The 23,968-nt window shown below is 38.6% G+C and overlaps 1 protein-coding gene across 3 annotated transcripts in view; it reads left to right on the top strand.

Annotated features, from left to right (window-relative positions):
* Positions 1-23,968, top strand: part of CHRDL1 (chordin like 1) — a 154,556-nt gene that overhangs the window by 84,318 nt on the left and 46,270 nt on the right. For 2 of the 3 annotated variants that reach the window (XM_045188513.2, XM_045188511.2), the window contains exons 5-6: positions 8,838-8,980; positions 10,422-10,515. In XM_045188513.2, the coding sequence (XP_045044448.2) occupies positions 8,838-8,980; positions 10,422-10,515 (237 nt within the window). Of the gene's footprint in view, positions 1-8,834; positions 8,981-10,421; positions 10,516-23,968 lie in introns of all 3 variants that reach the window. The other variant, XM_024551654.3, reaches the window with a different exon arrangement.

Here is a 23,968-nt window from a genome sequence, read left to right as displayed (position 1 = left end):
TAAGAAAATACACAATTGAGGGTAAGGGCAGTGGAGAAGAGAATAATCTGCATTAGGATTATGGGTTCCAGAGGGTGGGAACAAGCATAGTACCAGGAGTGGCGAGAATATTCTACCACAGGAAGTAGGGTAGGACCACAGACTTCTTAGTGAAATTTGCCGGTTTCCCTGAAGGAAAAAAGAGAAAAAGCCTGTGGCAAAGTTATTCATGCTAAGATGTTAGTGACAATATATAGCTTCTCACAGAAGTTTTGGGATTATAAAATTTGATTGCAAAAGGGCAACCATATATCCCAAAGGAATGGACTTGTAAGGATGGCATTTTAGGCACCCATGGCAGAAGGGAGGTAAGAGATATTTAGGATAAGTGTTTTCTGAGAACCCCCAGAAATCATAGTTCTGCTTATAAAGAGGTGTGGGCAAAAGTAGGTTTGCAATTATTCATATGGAAAATAATACAATAATTAATGAATAATAATAAAAGAATAAACTGTTTCATCTACTCACAACTGTAAAGCTATTTTTGCCTGCCCCACCTTCCCGTATAAGACCATCCCTCCCTGAGGGAGAAGAAACAGTTTCTTTTCCCAGCACAACTCTAGTTAGATGGCTTAATGCTTTTTTTGCCTGCTTACCCCATGATGCCCTTCCCCCACTCCTCAGAGTGCTATGTGGGATTTGACATGGGAAATGTCTGAAGGTAGATACCATGCAGCCTGGTCATTTGTAGTGTAGCATTTTCCTGATGGGCACTGAAGCCAGTTTTGCTTTGGACTGATTTGATGCCAGTTTTCAGCCAGGAACAAAATGTGTTTCAAGGATAGTTGGTTAGAAGCCCAGTCACCTTGGAAAATCTGTGCTTCCTTTCATGCTGTGTTGGCCCTCTAAAAATGCAAGGAGAGATCTGAGTCCCATATCTTATTATATAGAAAAATTGAGACCCAAGGAGGGAAAGTGACTTGCACAAGGGTATGAAGAGTGGGTACCAGATGTTGGGTTATGACTCAGTGATCCTTCCCCCAGTTTAAAACAAATTCTTTAGTAAAAATTGTATATATTTAAGGTGTACAACATGCTGATTTGATATGCATATACATATTCAAAAGATTACTACACTCAAACTAATTAACATCATTTTCTCACATAGCTACTATTTATTTTGTCACGAGTTCACCTGAAGTTTACTCTTACCATATTTCCAGTATAACAATACAATGTTATTAACTATAGGCATCATGCTGTACATTAGATCTCTAGACTTATTCATCTTATGTAACTGCAACTTTGTACCTTTTGACCAACATCTCCCAATTTCCCCCACCCTCCTGCCCCTGGTAACCACTTTTCTATATTCTTTGCTTCTATATATGCAACTTTTCAAAAAATTTACATGTAAGTGAGATTATGCAGGTTTTTTTCTTTCTCTATTTCAATTAGCATTTCAATTAGCATAATGTTCTTTAGGTTCATCCACATTGTTGCAAATGGCAAGACCTCTTTTTTAAGGCAGAATAATATTCCACTGTGTGTGTGTATGTATATGCACACACATAAACATATATCACAATTTCTTTATCCATTCATCCATCAATGGACACTTAGATTGTTTCTGTATCTTGGCTATTGTGAATAATGCTGCAGTAAACACGGGAGCACAAATATCTTTCCAGGTAGCAATTTTATTTTTCTTCCCCCTAGTTTTAACACAAAGAATATAAAGTTGATGTAGGAAAACTGTATTTCTAAGTTAACTCCCCCAATAAATAACTGTAGCATGGGCCAAAATTTGGGGGGCATCAGTAGCCTCATTTTCATAATTTTCCCACCACTCCATTAGGGATAGTAGAAGAATGAAATAAGAGTAAATGGGAAGATGTTAAATTTATTGTATAAAACTAGTGTTAAGCATAATAATAAGTGGCTTCTTTTTACTCTGTTTTATCTTCCTCTCTTTTGCTTTTTCTCCACCTCCTATTGAGTAGATGAATAGACTTTAACATCAGGTTACTCTGAAGACCATTCCAGGAAAGACTCTCCAAGTCATGCTTCCACTGGACAACCTCATCCTGTGGTTGTCTTGCTGTTGATCCCTTGGTGGGGGTCCAATTCAAAAATCAATTCACATTCTTTTGAGGCAAATAATTTAAACCATTTTTTCTTTTGGTATTCTAAAGATCCACCAGCTCCTGTAAGAATCATGGCAAATACTATTTTGTAGGTCATCCTAGTTTTCCTTTATTAAAAAATACTGAGGTTTGCTATAATTAGAACTCAGGGGACAATGCTCCTGTCCTTTCCCCAGTGGGTTTCATTCAGTCCTCCCTACTAGCTTCAAGTGTCTGCCTGTGTGTATTTGTTGGCAAGAGCAGGACTCATAGCCCACACCAGAGGGTCTATTAATATGAATTTAAAACTTTTTTTTAGGAGCTAAGACTGCTTCTTTTTCAGCAAAATTAAGGGACTTTTTTGTACCCTGTAAGAGGTAATTAATAAGTAGTTAACATCCAAGGGGTAAGTTACTCAGAAATTGAAGCTAGATAAATTTATTTAGCAAAGCATAGAATTGAGTTAGTCACCAGAATCATTGAAGCCAAAGAAAGTACAATATCAGTTTTCTAAGTACTTGATGCTAAAACATTCTAAAAGGACAAGAGAGTTTTCATATTCCATTGGTTTTGGTTTTTAAATTATGATCCCTTCCTTATTACAGGTTTGATGTGATTGGCACCATCCTTGATAGTGGCTAAGAGGGAAGATTCTAGAAACAGTCAGACATCAGTTCAGATCATGGCACTACCACTTACAAGTTGTGTGACCTGGGGCAAGTCATTTAATTTCATAAGCGTTAGATTTCTCATCAACAAAACGGGATAATCATAATCATAATGTCTATATGAAAACATTATTAGTAAGAGCCAATAAAATAACATTTGGAAAACTACTCACCATTGTGCCTGGCATATTAATTATGGCTCAATAAGTGTTAGCTATTGAATTATTTTATTGTTATTATTAGCCTTTATCATTTTTACCTACGACCTGAGCATAATTCCATTCTATTTTTAACAGTTGTATTGAGGTATAATTTGCCCATAAAATGGACTTATTTTCATTATAATTTTGACTAATGGAAAAGAAAGGATGGTTTAACTCTCAAAACCTTCTGTTAGAGAAACACAATTCCCCTGGTTTCTTTGGTTTCATATCCAAAAGCAGACATTTTCTGAGCTCTGCTTGTATTTATTATTAATTTGCACATCAATGATTAGTTTAATCTGCGAGCTTGTTCACTGTTGGTTGGGGGAGATGTATGTGTATGTGTGTATTTGCATGCATATGCATCACGCACTTTAAGAAAGCCCAGTGAAAAGACTTCTTGAGGCCATTCACTTAGAGTCAACCCACCAAGTGCATTGACTTTTTGCTACATGACAATCCTGCACTAGACTCCATGGAGAAAAGAGACATGTAAGGCAGAGTCCCAGTTCTCAAAAAGCAATACATACACATGTATACATATGTTGATAGAAACATATGAGAGATAGATACATCGGTAGATAGAGGATACATAGATAAACAGGTAGATAGATAGATAGATACACAGACAGATAGAAAGAAAGGAAGGAAAGTTCAGGAGATCAGATTTCAATTCCTTTTTTATCACTCATTAGTTTGGTGACTTCAAATAAGGCTCTCAACCTCAGAAACTTGTTACCCTCAAATTAAAAAATGAGGATAAGAATCTGCCTTACTTGATCGACAAGGTTGTTATGAGGCTCCACTGTAATAATGTATGTGAAATATTTTTGTAAGTTGTTGGTTAGGTGACTGTAATAGACAAGTATGACTTACAGTGATATTCAAGTGCCAGATAGTGTGCTTCAGACATCAGATGCCTTGAAACATCCAGACTGTGGGCTGGAGCTATTAGGGAATGCTTCATGGAGGAAAAGGAACATTTACTGAGCCTTCAAAACTAGATAGGACTTCAATAGGTGGAAAGAGTGGGAGGCAGGGTGTAATCTTAGTGGAGGAATTAAAAATAACCAAAGACTCTAGAGGTTAGAACAAGCACCCAAGCAGATACCAAGTGATATAAAACATGGCAGAGGGTAAAGTTACCAGGGTAATTAGATAGTTCTTCCTCTCAAAGAACTCCATCTTTCTAGGCAAGTTAATACCTTATTTTTTAATTTTTTAAAATTTTTTGGTTAAATTTTATTGATTATGCTCTTACAGTTGTCCTGATTTTCCCCCCTTTGCCTCTCTCCACCCATCACTCCCCACTCCCTTAGGAAATCTCTCCATCATTGTTATGTCCATGGGTCATGCATATAAGTTCTTTGGCTACTCCATTTCCTACACTATACTTTACGTCCCCATGGCTATTCTGTGACTACCTATTTGTACTTCTTTTTAAAAAATATTTTGTAGTTTTTAAAAAATATTTTATTAATTTATTTTTACAGAGGGGAAATGAGGGAGAAAGAAAGGGAGAAAAACATCAATGTGTGGTTGCCTCTCACGTGCCTTCTACCGGGAACTAGCTCTCAACCCAGGCTTGAGCCCTAGAGTGGGAATTGAATCAGTGACCCCTTGGTTCATAGGCTGGCACTCAATCCACTGAGCCACACCACCTAGGGTTTTAGTTTGTTTTGTTTTGTTAAGATTGTATTTATTTATTTTTAGAGACAGGGGAAGGGAAGGAGAAAGAGAGGGAGAGAAACATCAATGTATGGTTGCCTATTGCGCACCCCACACTGGGGATCTAGCCCACAACACGGGCATGTACCCTGACCAGGAATCGAACCAGCCACACTTTGGTTCACAGGCCCAAACTCAATCCACGGAACTATACCAGCCAGGGCTGAACTTTTTAATTCCCTCACCTCTGCAACCATTCACCCACGCTCCCCTCCCCTCCGGAACCATCAAAACATTCTCCATATCCATGATTCTACCTCTGTTCTTCTTGTTTGCTTAGTTTGTTTTTTAGGTTCAATCATTGACAGATGTCTTTATTGCCATTTTATTGTTCATAGTTTTGATGTTCTTCTTTTTCTTAAATACATCCCTTTAACATTTCATATAATAACGGTGTGGTTTGTAACACCATAAAAGTCCTAGAGGAAAACATCAGCAGGAAAATCTCAGACATTCCATGCAGCAACATCCTCACAGACACGTCCCCTAAAGTAAGGGACATAAAGGAAAGAATAAGCAAATGGGATCTCATCAAAATAAAAAGCTTCTGCATGGTTAAAGAAAACAGCATTAAAATACAAAGAGAACCAACAGTATGGGAAAACATATTTGCCAATGATACCTCAGACAAGGGCCTGATCTCCAAAACATAAAGAACTCACATGACTCCACTCCAGGAAGACAAACAACCCAATTAAAAAATGGGCAAAGGACTTGAACAGACACTTCTCCAAGGAAGACATACAGAGGGCCCAGAGACATATGAAAAGATGCTCAGCATCACTAGCCATCAGAGAGATGCAAATTAAAACCAAAATGAGGTACCAGCTCACATTGGATAGAGTGGCCAACATAAACAAATGCACAAACAAATGTTGGAGAGGATGCAGAGAAAAGGGAACCCTAGTGCACTGTTGGTGGGAATGAAGACTGGTGAGGCCACTGTGGAAAACAGTATGGAATTTCCTCAGAAAACTAAAAATGGAACTGCCCTTTGACCCACCAATTTTGCTGCTGGGATTATACCCTAAGAACCTATGCACCCCAATGTTCATAGCAGCACAATTTACAATAGCCAAGTACTGGAAGCAACGTAAGTGCCCATCAGCAAATGAGTGAATCCAAAAACTATGGTACATTTACACAATGGAATTCTAGGCAGCAGAGAGAAAGAAGGAGCTTATATCCTTTGCAACAGCATGGATGGAAGTGGAGAGCATTATGCTAAGTGAAATAAGCCAGACAGTAAGGGACAAATACCATATGATCTCACCTTTAACTGGAACATAATCAACAAAAGAAAAAAAGCAAACAAAATATAACACAAGACATTGAAGTTAAGAACAATGTAACAATAACCAGAGGGGAGTGGGGAGAGGACAGTGGGGAGAGGGGATTAGAGGAACTACTATAAAGGACACATGGACAAAATCAAGGGGGAGGGTGGAGGCGTGGGAGGGAAGTGGGCCTGGCTTGGGTGGGGTGGAGGGATGGGGAGAAAATGCAGACAACTGTAATTGAATAACAATAAAAATTAAAAATAATAATAATGGTTTGGTGATGATGAACTACTTTAGCTTTTTCTTGTGTTGGAAGCTCTTTATCTGCCCTTCAATTCTAAAGGCAGATAGCTTACTGAGTAGAGCAATCTTGGCCATAGGTCCCTGCTTTTTGTGACTTTGAATATTTCTTGCCAATTGCTTCTAGCATGCAAAGTTTCTTTTGAGCAATCAGCTGACAGTCTTATGGGAACTTCCCTATAGGTAACTAACTTCTTCTCACTTGCTGCTTTATCTTTAAGTTTTGGCATTTTAATTATGATATGTATTGGAATGGGACTCGTTGGGTCCATCTTGTTTGGGATTCTCTGTGCTTCCTCGACTTGCATGTCTATTTCCTTCACCAAGTTAAGGAAATTTTCTTTCTTTATTTTTTCACATAGATTTCCAAGTTTCTTGCTCTTTCTCCTCTCCTTCTTGAACCCCTATGATGTGAATGTTGGATTGCTTGAAGTTGTCTCAGAGGCTCCTTACAGTATCCTCATTTCTTTTTTGGATTAATTTTTCTTTATACTGTTCTGTTTGGTTGTTTTTGCTTCCTTATGTTCCAAATCATTGCTCTGATTCTGGGCTTCCTCCACTCTACTGCTCATTCCTTGTAAATTGTTCTTATTTCAATTTGTATCCTTTGTTTCTGACTGGATCTTTTTATGCTGCTGAGGTCCTCCCTAAGTTCCGTAAACATCCTTATAACCAGTGTTTTGAACTCTGCATCTGATAGATTGCTTTCTCCATTTTGTTTAGTTCTTTTTCTGGAGTTTGATCTGTTCTTTCATTTGGGCCATGTTCCTTTGTCTCCCCGTTGACATCCTCCCTGTGTTTGTTTCTATGTACTAGGTAGAGCTGCTTTGACCCTGTGTCTTGGTAGCGTGGCCTAATGTAGTAGGTGTCCTGTAGGGTTCAGTTGCACAGCCTCCCTTATCACCAAAGCTGGGTACTTGAGGTACACCCTTTGTGTGGACTGACTACACCCTCCTCTTGTAGTTGGGCCTTGCTATTGGCAGGTCAGTTGGAGGGATTTACCCAGGCCAGTCACCTGCAAGGATTGGCTGTGACCACTGACCATCAACCTCTACCCTCCAGGGAGAATAAGCTGTGCTGGGGCAGGGTGGTGGTGCTCCATCGTGGTCTGTAGCTGTCCACTGGGTGTGCAGGCTCTAGGATCCCCGGGTGTTGCAAGCCAAGTTCAGCCCACACCTGTGTTTTGCCTGGGGCCACTCTGCCTGAGCCATAAAGCAAGCTGAGATGGCTGCTACTTGTGCTGGGCTTAGAGATTCCCAGGCGAAGTGAAGCTGTGACTCTAAGTTGGCTCCTGCTAGTGCCAGGCATGGGCCTCACTGAGGCCAGCTGTTGCTTGTTTGAGAGGATTTACAAAGTTGTGCAGTATGAGCCAAAACCAGCCATTTATATGGAAAAGCAGCTTAGATGGGCTGGTAAGGTGGCTGGGGTTGAGTCTCTGGGGATCTCTAAGGCAGGTCAAACAGTGTTAGTCAGTTTGATGGAGTCTCAGATATTTCACCAGCCTGCCAGCTCTATGGCGGTAGGGTTTAGAAAAGGGACAATGGCCTCCGCTCACCTGGTGGCAGACATTTCAGTTTCTCCCTGTATGTCACTGGTGCCTTTCAAGCTGCTACTCCAGTGTTGGAGCTCAGAGAGAGTGAGTCTGAGTAGGTGAGTCTGTGTGTGGGTTCTTTAAGGGGAGGTGCTTGGGGTTCCAGCAGTGTCTTCCACTGACTCAATCCCCACTGCTTTTTGCAGCTAGAAGTTGTGGAGACTTATCTTCCTGGCATTGGAACCCTTGACTGGGGGCCCTGGTATGGGGCTGGGATTCCTCTCTCCTGAGATATCCCTCCCGAATTTTTATCTAACACACGTGGATGAGGGACCGTCCCATTCCGTGTCTGCACCCCTCCTACCAGTCTGGGTGGATGTGATTTCTTTAATTCCATAGTTGTCAGAGTTCCATTCTACTCGATTTCTGGTGGTTCTGAGTGATAGTTGTTCTATATTTTAGTTGTAATTTTGATGTGGTTGTGCAAAGAGGTGAGCCGTGTCTGCCTATGCTGCCATCTTTACTGGAAGACCAATGCCTTATTCTTCTAAGTCTGTTAGCTCCATGAAGACAGGATCCCTGTCCACCTTATCTGATCTCTCTCTAGTGCCTATCACAGAGAGTAGTTGCTCAATAAATGCTTGAAAAATGAAATAATGGACAATGGTCATATCAGTTGCTATTCTTGTCTGGCTGCTTTAATATAGGCATACCTCAGAGATATTACAAGCTTGGTTCTAGACCACTTCAAAAAAGCAAGTATCACAATAAAGCAAGTTTTAATAATTTTTTAGGTGGAGGTCTTGCCTTACTTTGTAAAAAACGGAACACTTATGAAGTGCAGTAAAGTGAGGTGCAATAAAGAAAGGCATATCTGTATTTTTTCATCAGCAGCCACTGAATGGGTGGGACTCTTTTTTAACTCCCTCTATGTGGTACATCCCATCTGCAGTTGGGATTTATGAAATTCTTTACAATGATGCCAATACTTGTTATGGTTTTTCTCCACCATGTCCTAGAAGACTCCTTACCCCCAGTGAACAATAAAGTAACCAGCAAGTCGTGCGAGTACAATGGGACCACTTACCAACATGGTGAGCTGTTCATGACTGAAGGACTCTTTCCAAACCGTCAACCCAATCAATGTACCCAATGCAGCTGTTCGGTAAGACATTGCATCTTACTGTCTCTGTTAACCCCTAACCAAATAAGAGAGCATCTTCTACGTTTACACCTTTAGTTTGAGCCTACACTATAGGGTGTTTGAATGGAAGATGAAGTACATTTAAGTCATAAGCATGCCTGCCAGCCCAGACTCCCCGATTTCATCAACCCTGAATAACTCTGTTGAAGAGCTCAGACCCAGTCATATCCCATTCTTAGAGCTTTAGGACTGCTTAAATGGACAGAGATGAGCTGGTGGTCTTGATATGAACTCCTTTTAACAATACTTATACCACTAAAGTCTTAATCTAAAGGACTCAGTTATTTGAAGTTTTGGGGATGCTATGGGTGAAAAAACCATGGGCCCCATCTACAGCCACTCAGTTCAATTCAGAAGAAAATGGGATGTCTCTTGGTTTCATCTCTGAAGTATTCTATTAGCCAGTTCATCCCTGGTGTCCTGCAATGAGAACTCTCCTGAGGACACATGACTGATCCTATGACATTGTGAAAAGAATGTGTATACTTTGGAGACAAAGTATACTGATTTTATCTTCATCTAATTGTGTAGTCCAGAAAATGAAATAGGTAGAACCAGAAAATGGAGTAAAGTGGGTATTTAAAGTGATGTGTGAGAGAATGAAGTTAGATGTAGAAACAACTGTTTTTTTCTCTAAGGGGCATTAAACTCTGGATTTCCTAGGGAAGTTATAGACTCTCTTCACATAGGGATTTTTTAGTAAAAATATAGTAGTATCTCAGTAGTATGGGATAAGTTGGTTGTGGCCTTGCCTTCCTACCCTTTCAGAAACCTGTCTAGCACCAGAATTATATGCTTTTAATAACTAATAACAACCCTGAATGAATAATATTTGGAAAATAGTACTTTAGGAAATGGAGATCATGCAAAGACACACACAACAGCAAGTAAATTGATCCTCTTCTCTGCTTCTTGCTGGACTGAGCTGTCAATTCAGATAATTTGTATAGTTTTGTATTACCCCAGAGAGTTCATCTCCTGGGTATGGAAAGGATATTCTAGTGAGAATTATAAAAGGTAGCTATCATGTAAATCCACATTTTCTGAAATCCCCAACATCTAGCTGAGGGATGATGGGAACCAAAGGATACAATGAACAGAGAAGAGAGGAACAAGACTGTATTTGTTGATTTAGCGGCCCACAGCAGCCCTCACACTCATGACTTTGTGCCACCTTAGACCATGATGCATAATGAGGGTTTTCAACTCTTCTGTGACTTAGTCTCTGGCATGGAAAATATAGTAAATAGAAGAAAATAATGCCTAGTAAAATTTAGAAAGTACCTAGAACCAACCAATTGTGGGAGAGCAGTGGGAATTGACATGCCATGTTTTGAGCCTCTTCTCATCCCAGGTACCTAGCTAAGCCTTCTTGTGACCTTATTCTGTTTCTTCTTGGCAGGAGGGAAATGTGTACTGTGGTCTCAAGACTTGCCCCAAGTTAAGCTGTGCATTCCCTGTGTCTGTTCCTGATTCCTGCTGCCGGGTATGCAGAGGTGTGTATCCCATATCCCAAGACCCATGGTGCTGTCACTCTGATTAGCAAGACTTAGAAAAGAGGAAAATACCTGCCCAGTGTCCTAGGAAAAGTGACTTCTCTCTGGTAGCCTTAGTTTCTAGGGATGCTTTCATACACAAAAAGAAAGAAAATAAAATCACTGATTTTAAGAGCCACCACTTGAAAGAAACTATGCAGAATTGTGGCAAGAGACACAGGAGTCATGGCTGAAGGACTCTTTCAGAACCGGCAACCCAATCAATGTACCCAGTGCAGCTGTTAAGTAAGACATTGCATTTGGTGATTTTGAGGCCCTCCAAATTGAGTGTCTCTCCTGTGAAATTGAGTGTCTTTATCTCTTTCTCCTTAATCCCTTTTAGCTTGGCCCTATCTTATTGTATTGTAGACAGAATGGGCCTTGCAAAGCATTGACATGACCATTTTGAACACTGTACAAGGAAAATTTATGTACATTCTTAAAAATCCCATAGAAGGATGGTGACAAACTCAATAAAATCCATATGTAAGGCATTGTTTTTTCAAATTATATCTACAATGGAATTGTCATTTTCTTAGGCCAGTTTTTTCTTCTTTGCATTCCATTTATTTCATATTGAATGGCACCACTTTTTTTCTAAGTTCCTAAGATAAAATATAATCACCATTAATTTCTCCTTTATTGAGTCTTCTCAAATTATCAAATCTATTAGCAATTTTCTATATCCCTCCCTTTTCCTGCTTTCCCTATGGAAGTATCCTAGTTTTGTCTTCTTTCCTTCCATTCAATCAACATATTTATTGAGCATCTATTGTATGTTCAGCATTATGATAGAAGATGGATACATATTGGTGAATGTAGTAGACATACAGAGCACATGCCAGACTCTATAGCAAGCATCTTTATATGAATTACAAAAGCGACCCCCTTGCAGTACAAGTATAGTTGGTTCTCCGTATTCATGGGTTACACATTTGTGGATTCAACCAATTACAGTTTGAAATATTTAGAAAAGAAAACCCAAAACGTTTCCCAAAGCAAAACTTGAATTTACCATGTGCTGAGCACCATGCTGAACCCACGTGAATGAAGTGATATATAGGCATACCCCACTGTAGTGTATATATAAGTATGGGTTATATGCAAATATTATACCATTTTATATAGAGGGATCTCAGCATTCTCAGATTTTGGTATCTTCAGGGGGTATCCTGAACCAATCCTCCAGGGATACCAAGGGACAACTGTACTATAAAGGAAATAAAGGACTGAGATAGGAAATAAAAGGTGAGAGCATTTAGGCTGAGTGATTGGGAAGGGCTGTCTGAAATAACATTTAATCTCAGACTTGAAAGAGAAAAAGGAGCCATTCATGCAAAGATCCTGGGGATAGAGAATTTGAGGCAGAAAGAAAAGCAAGTTCAAAGGCCTCAGGAAGAGAGGAGTTTAGAGTATTCAAGTAATGTAAGGATCAGTGTAGCTGGAATATAATGTTTGTGGTTAAAATCAGCAGGATATGAGCCTTGAGATGTGAACAGGAGTCAGACCATGTGGGATATTCAAGGCCATGAGAAAGGAGTTTTGATTTCAGTTTTTAAGTGCATCGGGAAACCACTGGAAGTTTGTGCACAGGGGCATGACATGATCCAGTTGATGTCTTTAAAGATCTCAACAGCTGTTGTGTCCAGACTAGATTGGAGGGAGGCAATAAAGCAAGAGGAGAGACCAGGAAGGTATCTAAATAGTGTGGGAGGGAGTGTCTCTGCTCTGGGGATACAGTGTAAAGCAGTGTTTCAAATGGAGCCTCTGGAGCTAGGCTGCCACAGTTCTCATCCAAGACCTACTTTCTGGCTGGGTGATTATGTGCAATGTACCCAGGATTTTTAACAATCTTTAAAGTAAGGATAATGTTAACACCTACCTCCAAATGGTTGTGAGGTTTAAAGGAGATAATGCAGGAAGAGGACCAAGCATGGTATCATGCATATAATAAGGAATCAGTTACCAAAAAATAGACAAATATAAAATATATTTAGAGCATTTGTTCTCAACTATGTGTGCAGATTGGAATCACCTTGGTAAATTTATGTCCAGACAAGGGGTGGCTGTGACAGATGTTATTCCAGTGTGTAGCCAAGGTTGGAAACCACTGAGAGGGAAAAAATTATAAGATTGGCTGGTGGGGAATGAATATACATTACTGCCAGCTTAATTTTCCCAGAAGATAGCCTTAACCATGATACATCCCTTTTAACACACTCAAAAGTCTTTATGCTGACACATATACTGAACTATATGCCAATCACAGTTTTATGCACTTTACAAATATAAACTTATTTAATCCCATGATCTACATTTTATAGATGATGAAACTGAAGCAGAAAAGAGTTAAAAACTTGTCCAAGGCCACATATTACAATGTTGTTGACTGTATTTCCTATGCTGTACTTTATATTCCCATGACCATTTTATAACTACCAATTTGTACTTCTCAATCCCTTCACCTATTTCATTATGTATGGTGCCAAGTAAGTGCTGGAACTATTGGGGGGAACACTGTAAAGTATGATTATCTAACCACTATGCTGTATACCTGAAACTAATACAAACTAATACTGAATGTGAACTGTAAATAAAAAATAAAATTAAAGGAAAAAAAATTGTCCAGGGTCATATAGCTAGTGAATCAAGGAGCTGAAATTTGAACCCTCGCAGTCTGGATTCAGATTTCAGCCTCTTAACCAATCCACTGTGCAACTGAGAGGAATAGCTCCCTGTTGACATTAGAATATAAGTCAACCCCCTGGCTCCCACAGTGAAGTCCTTTGAACTCTAGTTCAACATAATTTTATAGGCCCGCATTCTCTGATTCATGCACCTCAGGTTCCACTTATGTTGTTTCTGTGATCTTTTACCTTTGTACTTTTGCTGTCTCATCCACCCCTCAATATTTCTCAAACTTTAGTGCCTTCGGAGTCACCTAAAAAACTTGTTGAAATTCAGATCCACAATTGCAGAGACTCTAAATCTGTGGCCTTGGAGTGGGGACCTAGGATGTGCATTTTAACAGGACCCACCATTCATTCTGATGCACGTGGTCCATAGACTACTGCTTTCAGAAACCATTCCTAAGACTAGGTAGATGACTGAAATTATGGTTTACATCTGAGTTTAGTGCACTTAAATTGAGACCATTAGAAGTCTCAGAGACATCTGATAGTGTACATAGAAAAACCTATAGATTCCATGAAAAAACTACTCAACCTAATAAATAAATTTGGCTAAACAGCAGGATACAAAGTCAATATTGAAAAATCAAAGCCAACAAGGAAATATCAGAAACAGAAATCAGGGAATAAATCCCATTTGATATAGCAACAACAACAAAAAAATAAAGTAGTTAGGAATAAACCTAACCAAGGAGGTAAAAGACGTGTACTCAGAAAACTACACAACACTGAAGAAAGAAATTAAGAAAGACACAAACAAATGGAACCATGTACCATGTTCATGGATTGGAAGAATTAACACCATCCAGATGTCCATACTACCCAAAGCAATTTACAGATTCAATACAATGCCTATTAAAGCATCAATGACCTATTTTACATATATAGAACAAACATTTCAAAAATGTCTCTGGAACCACAAACGATCCTAAATAGCTACAGTAATTCTGAGAAAGAAGAACAAAGTAGGAGGGATCACAACACCTGATATCAAACTGTATTATCTGGCCACTGCAATCAAAACACCCTGGTACTGGCATAAGAACAGACACATAGACAAATGGAGCAGAACAGAGAGCCCAGAAATAAATCCAAGTCTCTATGGTCAATTAATATTTGACAAAGGGGGCAGAAACATAAAATGGAGTAAAAATAGCCTTCTCAAAAAATGAGGTTGGGAGATCTGGACAGCTACATGGAAAAAAAAAAAAAGAAAAGAAAAGAAAAGAAACTCGAGCACCAATTTACATCATACACAAAAATAAATTCAAGGTGAATAAAACACTTAAATATAAGTTGTGACACTATAAAAGTCCTAGGGGAAAACATCAACAGGAGAATATGAGACATTCCACGCAGCAATATCTTCACCAATATGACCCCTAAAGCAAGGGACATAAAAGAAAGAATAAACAAATGGGACCTTATCAAAATAAGAAGCTTCTGCATGGCTAAAGAAAACAGCATTAAAATGAGAAGAGAACCAACTATATGGGAAAACATATTTGCCAATGATACCTTGGACAATGGTTTGATCTCCAAAATATATAAAGAACTCAATGACGCCACTCCAGGAAGACAAACAACCCAATTTAAAAATGGGCAAAGGATGAACAGACACCTCTCCACGGAGGACATACAGAGGGACCAGAGACATATGAAAAGATGCTCAGCATCATAGCCATCAGAGAGATGCAAATTAAAACCACAATGAGATACCACTTCACACCGGTCAGAATGGCCATCATAAATCAACAAACAACAAGTGTTGGAGAGGTTGTGGAGAAAAGGGAACCCTAGTGCACTGTTGGAGGGAATGCAGACTGGTGCAGCCACTGTGGAATACAGTGTGAAATTTCCTCAGAAAACTAAAAATGGAACTACCTGTTGACCCAGAAATTCCACTTCTGAAATTATACCCTAAGAACCCTGAAACACCAATCCAAAAGAACCTATGCACTTCAATGTTCATAGAAGCACAATTTACAATAGCCAAGTCCTGGAAGCAACCTAACTGCCCACCAGTAAATGAATGGATCAATAAACAATGGTATATTTACACAATTGAATACTCTACAGCAGAGAAAAAAAGGCACACCTACCCTTTGTGACAGCATGGATGGATCTGGAGAGCATTATGCTAAGTGAAATAAGCCAGGCCATGAAAGACAAATACCATATGTTCTCACCTATAAGTGAACCTAATCAACAAAACAAACAAGGAAGCAAAATATAACCAGAGACATTGAAATTAAGAACAAACTAACAGTAACAAGAGGAGAGGTAGGAGGAGATAATGGGTGAAAAGGAGGAAGGGTCTTTAGGAATATCTATAAAGAACACATGGACAAAAACCAAGGGGAGGTGGGAGGTGGGGTGGCTTGTGTAAGGGTGAGTGATGGTGGGAAAATGGAGACAACTGTACTTGAAGAACAATACAAAACGAAGCAAAAACAATCAGACCAACAAGAAGAAAAAGAATCCAAAACTATTAGCACAATATAAGCAGCCTCTGGGACAAACTTCAAATAACCCAACATTTGCATCATAAGGGTGCCAGAAGGAGAAGAGAAAGAGCAAGAAATTGGAAATCTATTTGAAAAACAGTGAAAGAAAATTTCCCTAATTTCTTGAAGAAAATAGACATGGAAGTCCAGGAAACAGAGAGTCCCAAACAAGATGGGTGTGAATAAGTCCATTCCAAGACACATGACAATTAAAATGCCAAAGCTTAAGATAAAGAGACAATCTTAAAAGCAGCAAAAGGAGACAGTTACCTACAAAGGAGTTCCCATAATACTGTCAGCTGATTTCTCAAAGGAAACCTTATAGTCAAGAAGGGGCTGAAGGAAGTATTTGAAGTCATGAAGGCAGAACCTACATCCAAGATTACTGTATCCAGCAAAGCTATCATTTAGAATGGAAGGGTAGATAAAGTGCTTCTCAGATAAGTTCAAGTTAAAGGAGTTCATCATCACCAAGCCCTTATTATATGAAATGTTAAAGGGACTTATTTAAGAAAAAGATGATCAAAACTATTAACAGTAAAATGACAAGAAACTTATGTAAAATGACAACTATTATCAATTGAACCTAAAACAAAAACAAAAACAAACTAAGCAAACAACTAGAACAGGAACAGAATCACAGAAATGTAGTTCATATGGAGGGTTATCAGCTGGGAGGTGGAAGGGGGAAAAGGGGCAAAAAAGGTACATGGATTAAGAAGCATGATTTCAGTACAAAATAGGGGGATGTTAAGAATAGTATAGGAAATGGATAAGCTAAAGAACTTACACGCATGACTTATGGACATGAACTAGGGGGGTTATTGGTGGAGGAATGGGGGCTACCGGGCAGAGGTGGATAAAGGGGAATTATTGAAACAACTGTAATAGCACTATCAATAAAATATAATTTTTTAAAAAGTCTGAAATCTGAGTAAGCCAATAGAAAGGTAATCAGTGGAGTCTCTGGCTGGTTAGAGCATCTAGTTCCAAACATATGGCAACCAAATTTGGGATGAATGAATGGAGGCTATTGGATGATGAGAAACCAGAAAGGGACTGAGACTAAATGGCTTCCGAGGTAAAAACTGCATATGTACAGAAAGCACTGGGCGGGGGGAGTGTTTTTCCCTTTCTCTCCATATCTTCCCGTGAAAATCCTGCCAGCTCCTCAAGACCAAGTTCAAATGCAGCCTCCTCAGATTCTAACACAAGTAGTCCTCAGGTGACATGTTGCTCAATAGCAGTTGGAGGGCCTTTCTCTTTTCTCTGCCTTCCTATCTCCATCCTGAATTTTTCCACCCCTAAACTCTGCTTATCCATAAAATACCAGCCTAAATACTACTTCTTCCATAAAGCTTTTAATTTTTTATTAAAATATAGTTATTATACAACCTTTTATTAGTTTCAGGTATACAATATAGTGATTCAACATTTATCTACCTTATAATGTGATCACCATGATAAGTCTAGTAATCACCTGTCATGTGCAAAGTTATTACAATATGATTGACTATATTCTCTCTGCTATATACTATATCCCCATGGTTTATTTATTTTATGGCTGGAAGTTATTAATTCTGTAAATTAAGAGTAAAACTTTCTTCTCTCTGGGACCCCTCAGCACCTCACCTTGCTTCTCCAGTAGTATTTATTACCTTGTCATATTTTGTCTTTTATTATTTGTGCCCATGTCTTATCATCCCTACCAATGTATAAGTTCATTAAGTAACAATCTATTTCTGGTTAATCTTTTCTTTTCCTCCCACTGTACTAAGCACAAAGTAGATGCTCTTTGAATGAACATGCACTAGCAGGGAAATATTGCCAGAAAGTTAGTCATAGTTTGAATTAGATGCCATTAAATGAGAGTATATTGTTGTGTTTTCTTCATCTGCATCGAGTGTGGCAGATTGTACTGACTATACATTGGTTCCCATTCAATAGGAAATTACCCAGTGTCATTTCTGACCCATGATTTTTTTCTCCCCATCTCACTTAAGGACATTATAGTTAATATTTCTTTTTGAAAGAAATGACCTTGTTCTGAGTATCAGTATATGTTCATCCCATTTAATATCCTCTTTGTACCAGCCCTCACAAGTCGATATGCATTCAGTTGCAGCCTAATTTGATTTCTGCTTCAATAACGCCCTTAATATTTTATAACCAGTTTCTAAAGTGTGTGTGCACTGTACCTAAGTACAGCTATCACATTTCAGCCAGGAAATATGGGTATTTTGCTCCTCACCTCTTTTTCCATCCTTGCCTCAACTTAATTTGAGTGTGTTCCAAAGGGAAGAGAGTCCATACTGAGCAGAAGTGTATACATGGTTGCTAACATAGTAATAAGTTAGTTGCAATAATCCAGTTGTTAGGCTGATATTTTTTTTGGAGGAAAGGACATGTGAAATCTAAACTGAAGAAAAATTAATGAAAGAATGGAAACAGCAAAAAGACATATTATTGCATCCAAGAGTCAATGTAGTACAAAGGATGTAGCTCTGAAGTCATATAGACAAAGATTTATCATAGCAAAGCTACCATGTGCTAGAGATGTTATCTTGGGCAAGCTACTTTACCACTCAGAACCAGTTTTCTCAGTTGAGGAAATGGAGATTATAATATCTATGACCCATGGAAAAGTTGTAAAAATTAACTGAGATGATATAGAGTGCTAGGAGAAGGTCAAGCACATGGTTATTGCTTAATAAGTGATAATTATTCTATGAAATAGAGTATGTACTTATTATATTTATTATATATTTATCAAATTTAACCTTGGGGTTAAGTAGAATTGCATCTTCTCTATCTCCAATAGTCTTGCATTTTTATTTATTTAATTTCCATTTACAGAACTTTACTTCTAGTCCTTATTGTGATAACAGATCCTGGAACTAATCTTCTTCTCAACAGTTGTCTTGTCACAATTTAAATTTCTTTCTTCATGTCCTCAGAAGTGGCAGATTAAAGCTAGTTATTACCGATCATGTACTCTCCCTTCACATAACTGACAGTTAAGTACTTTCTTTGCCATCTCTTCTCCAGACTAAATAAACCATTTTCTTTCATCTTTCCTTATAAAGACTAAATTCTACACTTTCATAAAATTGATGCTGTCTTCTCTGCCTTTAATTTCTTTGCATCTTTCAGTTGTATATAATGTGACTGAGTCTCCCTGATGTTTTAATTTTTGAAGCACCTAGTTACTTTTTTTCTGTTGAAATGATGTTTTTACAAAGGTATACCTTGTATAAGCATATTACTCAGATGGCAGTGAATCCAGATATACTTCTCTCCTATGCTGATCACCGCAATTGCAGGCAAAATACTGCAAAAGAAGTAACCTTTTGAGTGCTGAAATTGCAAACCTTAACATAAAGGGCCCCACTGACAACAGCTCTCTATGCTGTCACCAAACACTAATGTACAGCTTTCTTCTTGCTTCAGACAGCAGTATTAAGACACAGATTGAATCTCAGCCTCAGTTGTTTAGACATGTCTCGGAGGCTAGGACAGTCAGGAGAATGTTGGCAGGGTACATGTCATTGCTGGCACTTCATCAAACCTCATCTGGACTGGAAATGTAGCAAAAACAGCCACTGGAACCTTAAGGGAAACTTTATCAAAAGAAAATATCTCTTCAGAGGTTGTATGGCTGCCACATTCTGGGCAGGCAGGCGTCAAATCCAAACCCACACCCAGTTTTCCCTTTATTATTTATCATTTCTATTTCCTGTTTCCCACCTGTCTTGCCAAAGCAAAGGTAAAGGCTATATACTTGGACTCTAGCTAGATAAGGGAGAGATATATGGGGTATGCTATTGGCTGTATTGAGAGCCAAGATTGCATTTGGTGGACAGTGTACATATGGAACACTTAACTATGTGTCAGGCAGTAGTTGAAGCACTTAGATGTATAATACCTCATTTGATCCTCACCACAAAGTAAGAAGAATTATTATCTATACTTGACAGATGAGGAAACTGAGGCAGAGAAATTAAATGATTTGCCCAGGGATACATGATAGTAAGTGGCAGAATCACAATTTAAAACTGTTCAGCCTAGTTCTAGAGTCCCAACTTCTTACACTACCAGATAGAAGCCATTTATATGAGTGTGACAAGGGTTCCTCCTAGTGAAGGGAAGTGAAGGGGGAGATGGGACATGTGTGGCAGATAATTTTAAGACCACACTGTCCATCTTTCCCCATCAAGCCTCAACCTACACACTCCCAATTATATGGGAACACCTTTGTTCCACCTTTCTCTCTTACTAAGCTTAAAGATGCCTGAATGTAAATATCTACCTTCTTTCATTCAGCAAACATTTGTAAAACAACCATTAAGCACCTGGCACTGTGCTGATGCTGGAGATACAATGGGGAGTAAAAACAGACATGGAATCTGCCCTGGCTGAATTTAGTAGGGAAGACAGATATTTATCAAATAATAACACCTATAAATATAATATTGCAACTGTGCCACATGTTAAAAGGGAAAGATGTTATAAAAGCCAGTCATTGAGAGGGGTTGACCTAGTCAGGGAAGTGAAGGAGGATTCCTAGGACTCTCTTTCCAGTGTCAATTCACACTACATGTATGTTCATTCTCTGTACCCCAAGGTGAGGGAGGATTGACTCAAAAGTTGGGGACATAACTGATGGCTGTCCTATCCTCCAAGGATCTCCAACTTCTGATCACACTGAACCAACAACCTCATCCTGTAGGAGTGTCTATACTATTCTTCCTTCATTGTACATGCTGCGCAATACTGTAGGTTTTCTTTCTTAAGAAACTCATTGATTATGTTGATCAGTGTCTACCATTTTTTACCATATTATCCAGTCTCAGTACTTCTGCTTGTTTGTTTATTTGTTAAATGTTTCTATTATGGTTGACATACAATATTATATTAGTTCCAAGTGTGCAACATAGTAATTACACATTTATATAACTTACAAAGTGATCACTCCAATAAGTCTAGTACACATCTGGCACCATACATAGTTACTACAATATTATTGACTATATTCCCTATGCTGCACTTTATATCCTCATTACTGTTCTGAAAACTGACAAGATAGATGGATAGAGAGGGTATTATTCTAAGTGAAATAAGTTTTCAGCTTGTTTTTAAAGGCCTTCTGTAAAACAATGTGATACTTCCTTCACCTACTACCCATCCTCAGGTCTCTGAAACCAACATACACACATTCTTTTCTAGGCTGGTTATTCTCTTTATCCTATAATATTGTGTGTCCCTTTCAGCTTCACACCTGTTATGTGCCTGTCTTAACTCTTACTCCCCACAAGCTTGAACTAGCCTCTCTCCTCTCTTTTACCAATTAGGATCCTACCCATTTTTCAAGAATATAGCTGAAGTCACACCTCTTATAAATAGTCTTGCCTGGTCAATCCAGTCCTCACTGATCTCTTTCTTTGACTGCTTTTAGTGCTTAGTCTTGTTAGTACCATTTAAAAATATTTTTTGTATTATTCATTGTTTCATGGGTCTTGGCTCCTCACTGGGAAGCTGTATAAGAAAAGGACTGTCTTCATCTTCCTGTTTCCCTTTATAGTATTAAGCATATCTTTTGTGATGGATTTATTAAAAATGAGAGCCATTGTTATAAAAAGCCCTTGACAGTGCTCCAAGTGCAGTCCTAATTAAGGAGGCAGGAGAAATGACTAACTTTACAACCTACTCAACCCAAACTCATTTATACAACACATCTCTAATGAGCCCAAGGAGAAAATTGAATCTCTTTTATGAAATTGCGATATTATACTAACTCCTTCAAGGTGACTAAAATTAGAAGCAACTGTTTAAAATCAATTTGTCAGTATTCAAGACAACTGCCATGTTATCTACAACTCTTGATTTATGTTTCAAAAAGCAGCAAAGTTATACCTCAGATGCCATCTTGAATGGGACCCAGAGATCTTGAGGAAAATGGTCTGTGAGATGTTTCATTTATTTTTTTTAATTATGTTATTGTTGTTCAAGTATAGTTGTCTGCATTTCCCCACCACCACTCCCCCCACCCCAGCCATCCCTACCTCCCTCCCCAGCTTCCACCCTGCTTTGGTTTTATCCATGTGTCCTTTATGGTTGTTCCTGAAAACCCTTCCCCCTTGCCCCCTATTATCCCCTCCCATTCCTCTCTGGTTACTGTTAGATTGTTCTTAATTTCAATGTCTCATTGTTTCACATCATAAAAATCTACCAAATTTTTCAAACTTTTCAAAATCAAAGAAAACTGGAGAAAATAGCAGCAACTTCAAATATAGATTCTCATATATGAATACAGAGTTGCTTTTGTTCTTGACCACATTTTCTGTAGAAACACTACCATCTCGTGGTCATAGTGATAGGAAGAAAACATTTAATAAAAAAAAGAAAACCCAAAACATTACTTTAAAATTTTTACCTTAATAAATTTTGAGTTAGTATGCTCTCACCTAAACTTCAAAATGTATTGAAACTGTGATATATTCATAGCTACAGAAAAGTCTGACCATCAAAGGTAATCCCTTTTCAAAAAGTAAATCATTCCTATTCATGAAAATGGGAGCATCTTAGAAATATTCCATCCTTGCCCATCTCTCCTATTCAGGTTGTTTTTGTTCTCTCTTTATCCCTTGCACTCAGAATTCATCCTCACATGCTTGCTATCTGTCCCAGGACTCCCACCTCTCTAACGTCATCATGTTCCTTTTGGCATGTCTCTCATATCTTGAATGTTTCTTCTTAGACAGAACCCTTCAGACAGTGGATGAGACAGCACTGACTCTCATACTGAGCTTAACAAATTAATAGCAATGGTTCCTAAATGGCCATCTGAGATATCCTGTCAAGGTCAATAATGCCCCATCCTATTGTGAAGTTGGAGGTGTATATATGAGTCTGGTTCCACATTAAAAATAAAGAATTCTCAGTGAAGCATTTCAGAGCAATTATTTCTTCACAGGTGGCTAAACACACTCTTCCTCCAGCCCTGTCCTTCTAACTACTTCAAGGGATTCCATGACTGCCCAAAATCACACCACTGGATATGCACATTACTCTCATTAGAATATTCTTCATGAGTATAGACCCCACATTTATAGAAATTAATCTGATTTGTTGACTGATAGTATGAACAGAGGAAAAAGAAACATGAGAGAGGACTGATGTCAGGCAGAGGAATCATATTTGAATATTACCTATACTACAACAGTGAGAACTTACCAAGTGCAAGTCTCCATAGCCCAGGCAAAGTGGACAGTTGATAGAATTATTCAGTTGGTTCAATCAAATTGCTAGAATGACTATATCCATTTTTCCTTTGGCTCTTAAAACCAGAGCTACGTCCCCTACTCCTCCTAAGTAGTCCAGTCCTCTTTGCATAGGGCCAGAAAGCCAAAGTGGTGTTTTTAGAAAGAAAGGCCTTTAACTGACTGCTTTCCCTTCCCACGTTGACCAGGCACTAAACATCGGTAAATTATTGAGTTTCCCTTCTCTATCCTGCTTGTTCTTTTCTGTTAATGGATGCAGTAGCACAGGACTTTATTTTATTTGGGTACTTGGATTTTTACCACTTCATTTTATGACTGTGTAAATTGTACTGCCTTCCAATGAAACACATATCTGTCCTCTTAAGCTTCACTTTAAGCCAAGAGAGAAAAAGATTTTAATTAAAATGTGAACTACTTTTCTAAAAGGGTGAAGATAAGAAGAGGACTAGCATAATTATGAGAGAATCTAAGATGGTTTCAGAAGTGTAAGCTGAAGAAATCTCGGCAGACTTTTTTTTATATCTTCAAGACCCTGGCTTTTGATGATTTAGAAATGAAATGATTCCCTTTCTATGTGCAGGCATACATTTTCTCTTTTGACTAGGCTTTGTTTATTTAATCCAAATCCTTTCCTTCTTAAATACCTGGCCCACTTTGTGGGAGTCCCTTAAACTGGGCTTTCCCCATGTGTAAGCTACTCTTGAAGAGAAAGAAGTGGAGGGAGAGGATGGGAAGAAGAGAATAATGGCTCACATTTACATGACACTTACCATGCCAGGCACTATCTAAGCCTTTTGCATATGCTAATTAATCTCATCCTCATAACCCTATAGGGTTTGTATTATTGTCTCAATTGTAGCATAAGGAACCTGAGGCACAGTGAGGTTAATTCACTTTTCCAAAGTGACAGAGGAAAGAAGGGAGAAGATTAACAATT

This window comes from Desmodus rotundus, chromosome X, assembly GCF_022682495.2.
Source record: "Desmodus rotundus isolate HL8 chromosome X, HLdesRot8A.1, whole genome shotgun sequence".
NCBI classification, from domain to species: Eukaryota; Metazoa; Chordata; class Mammalia; order Chiroptera; family Phyllostomidae; genus Desmodus; species Desmodus rotundus.
This window is presented reverse-complemented; position numbering and strand designations above follow the sequence as displayed.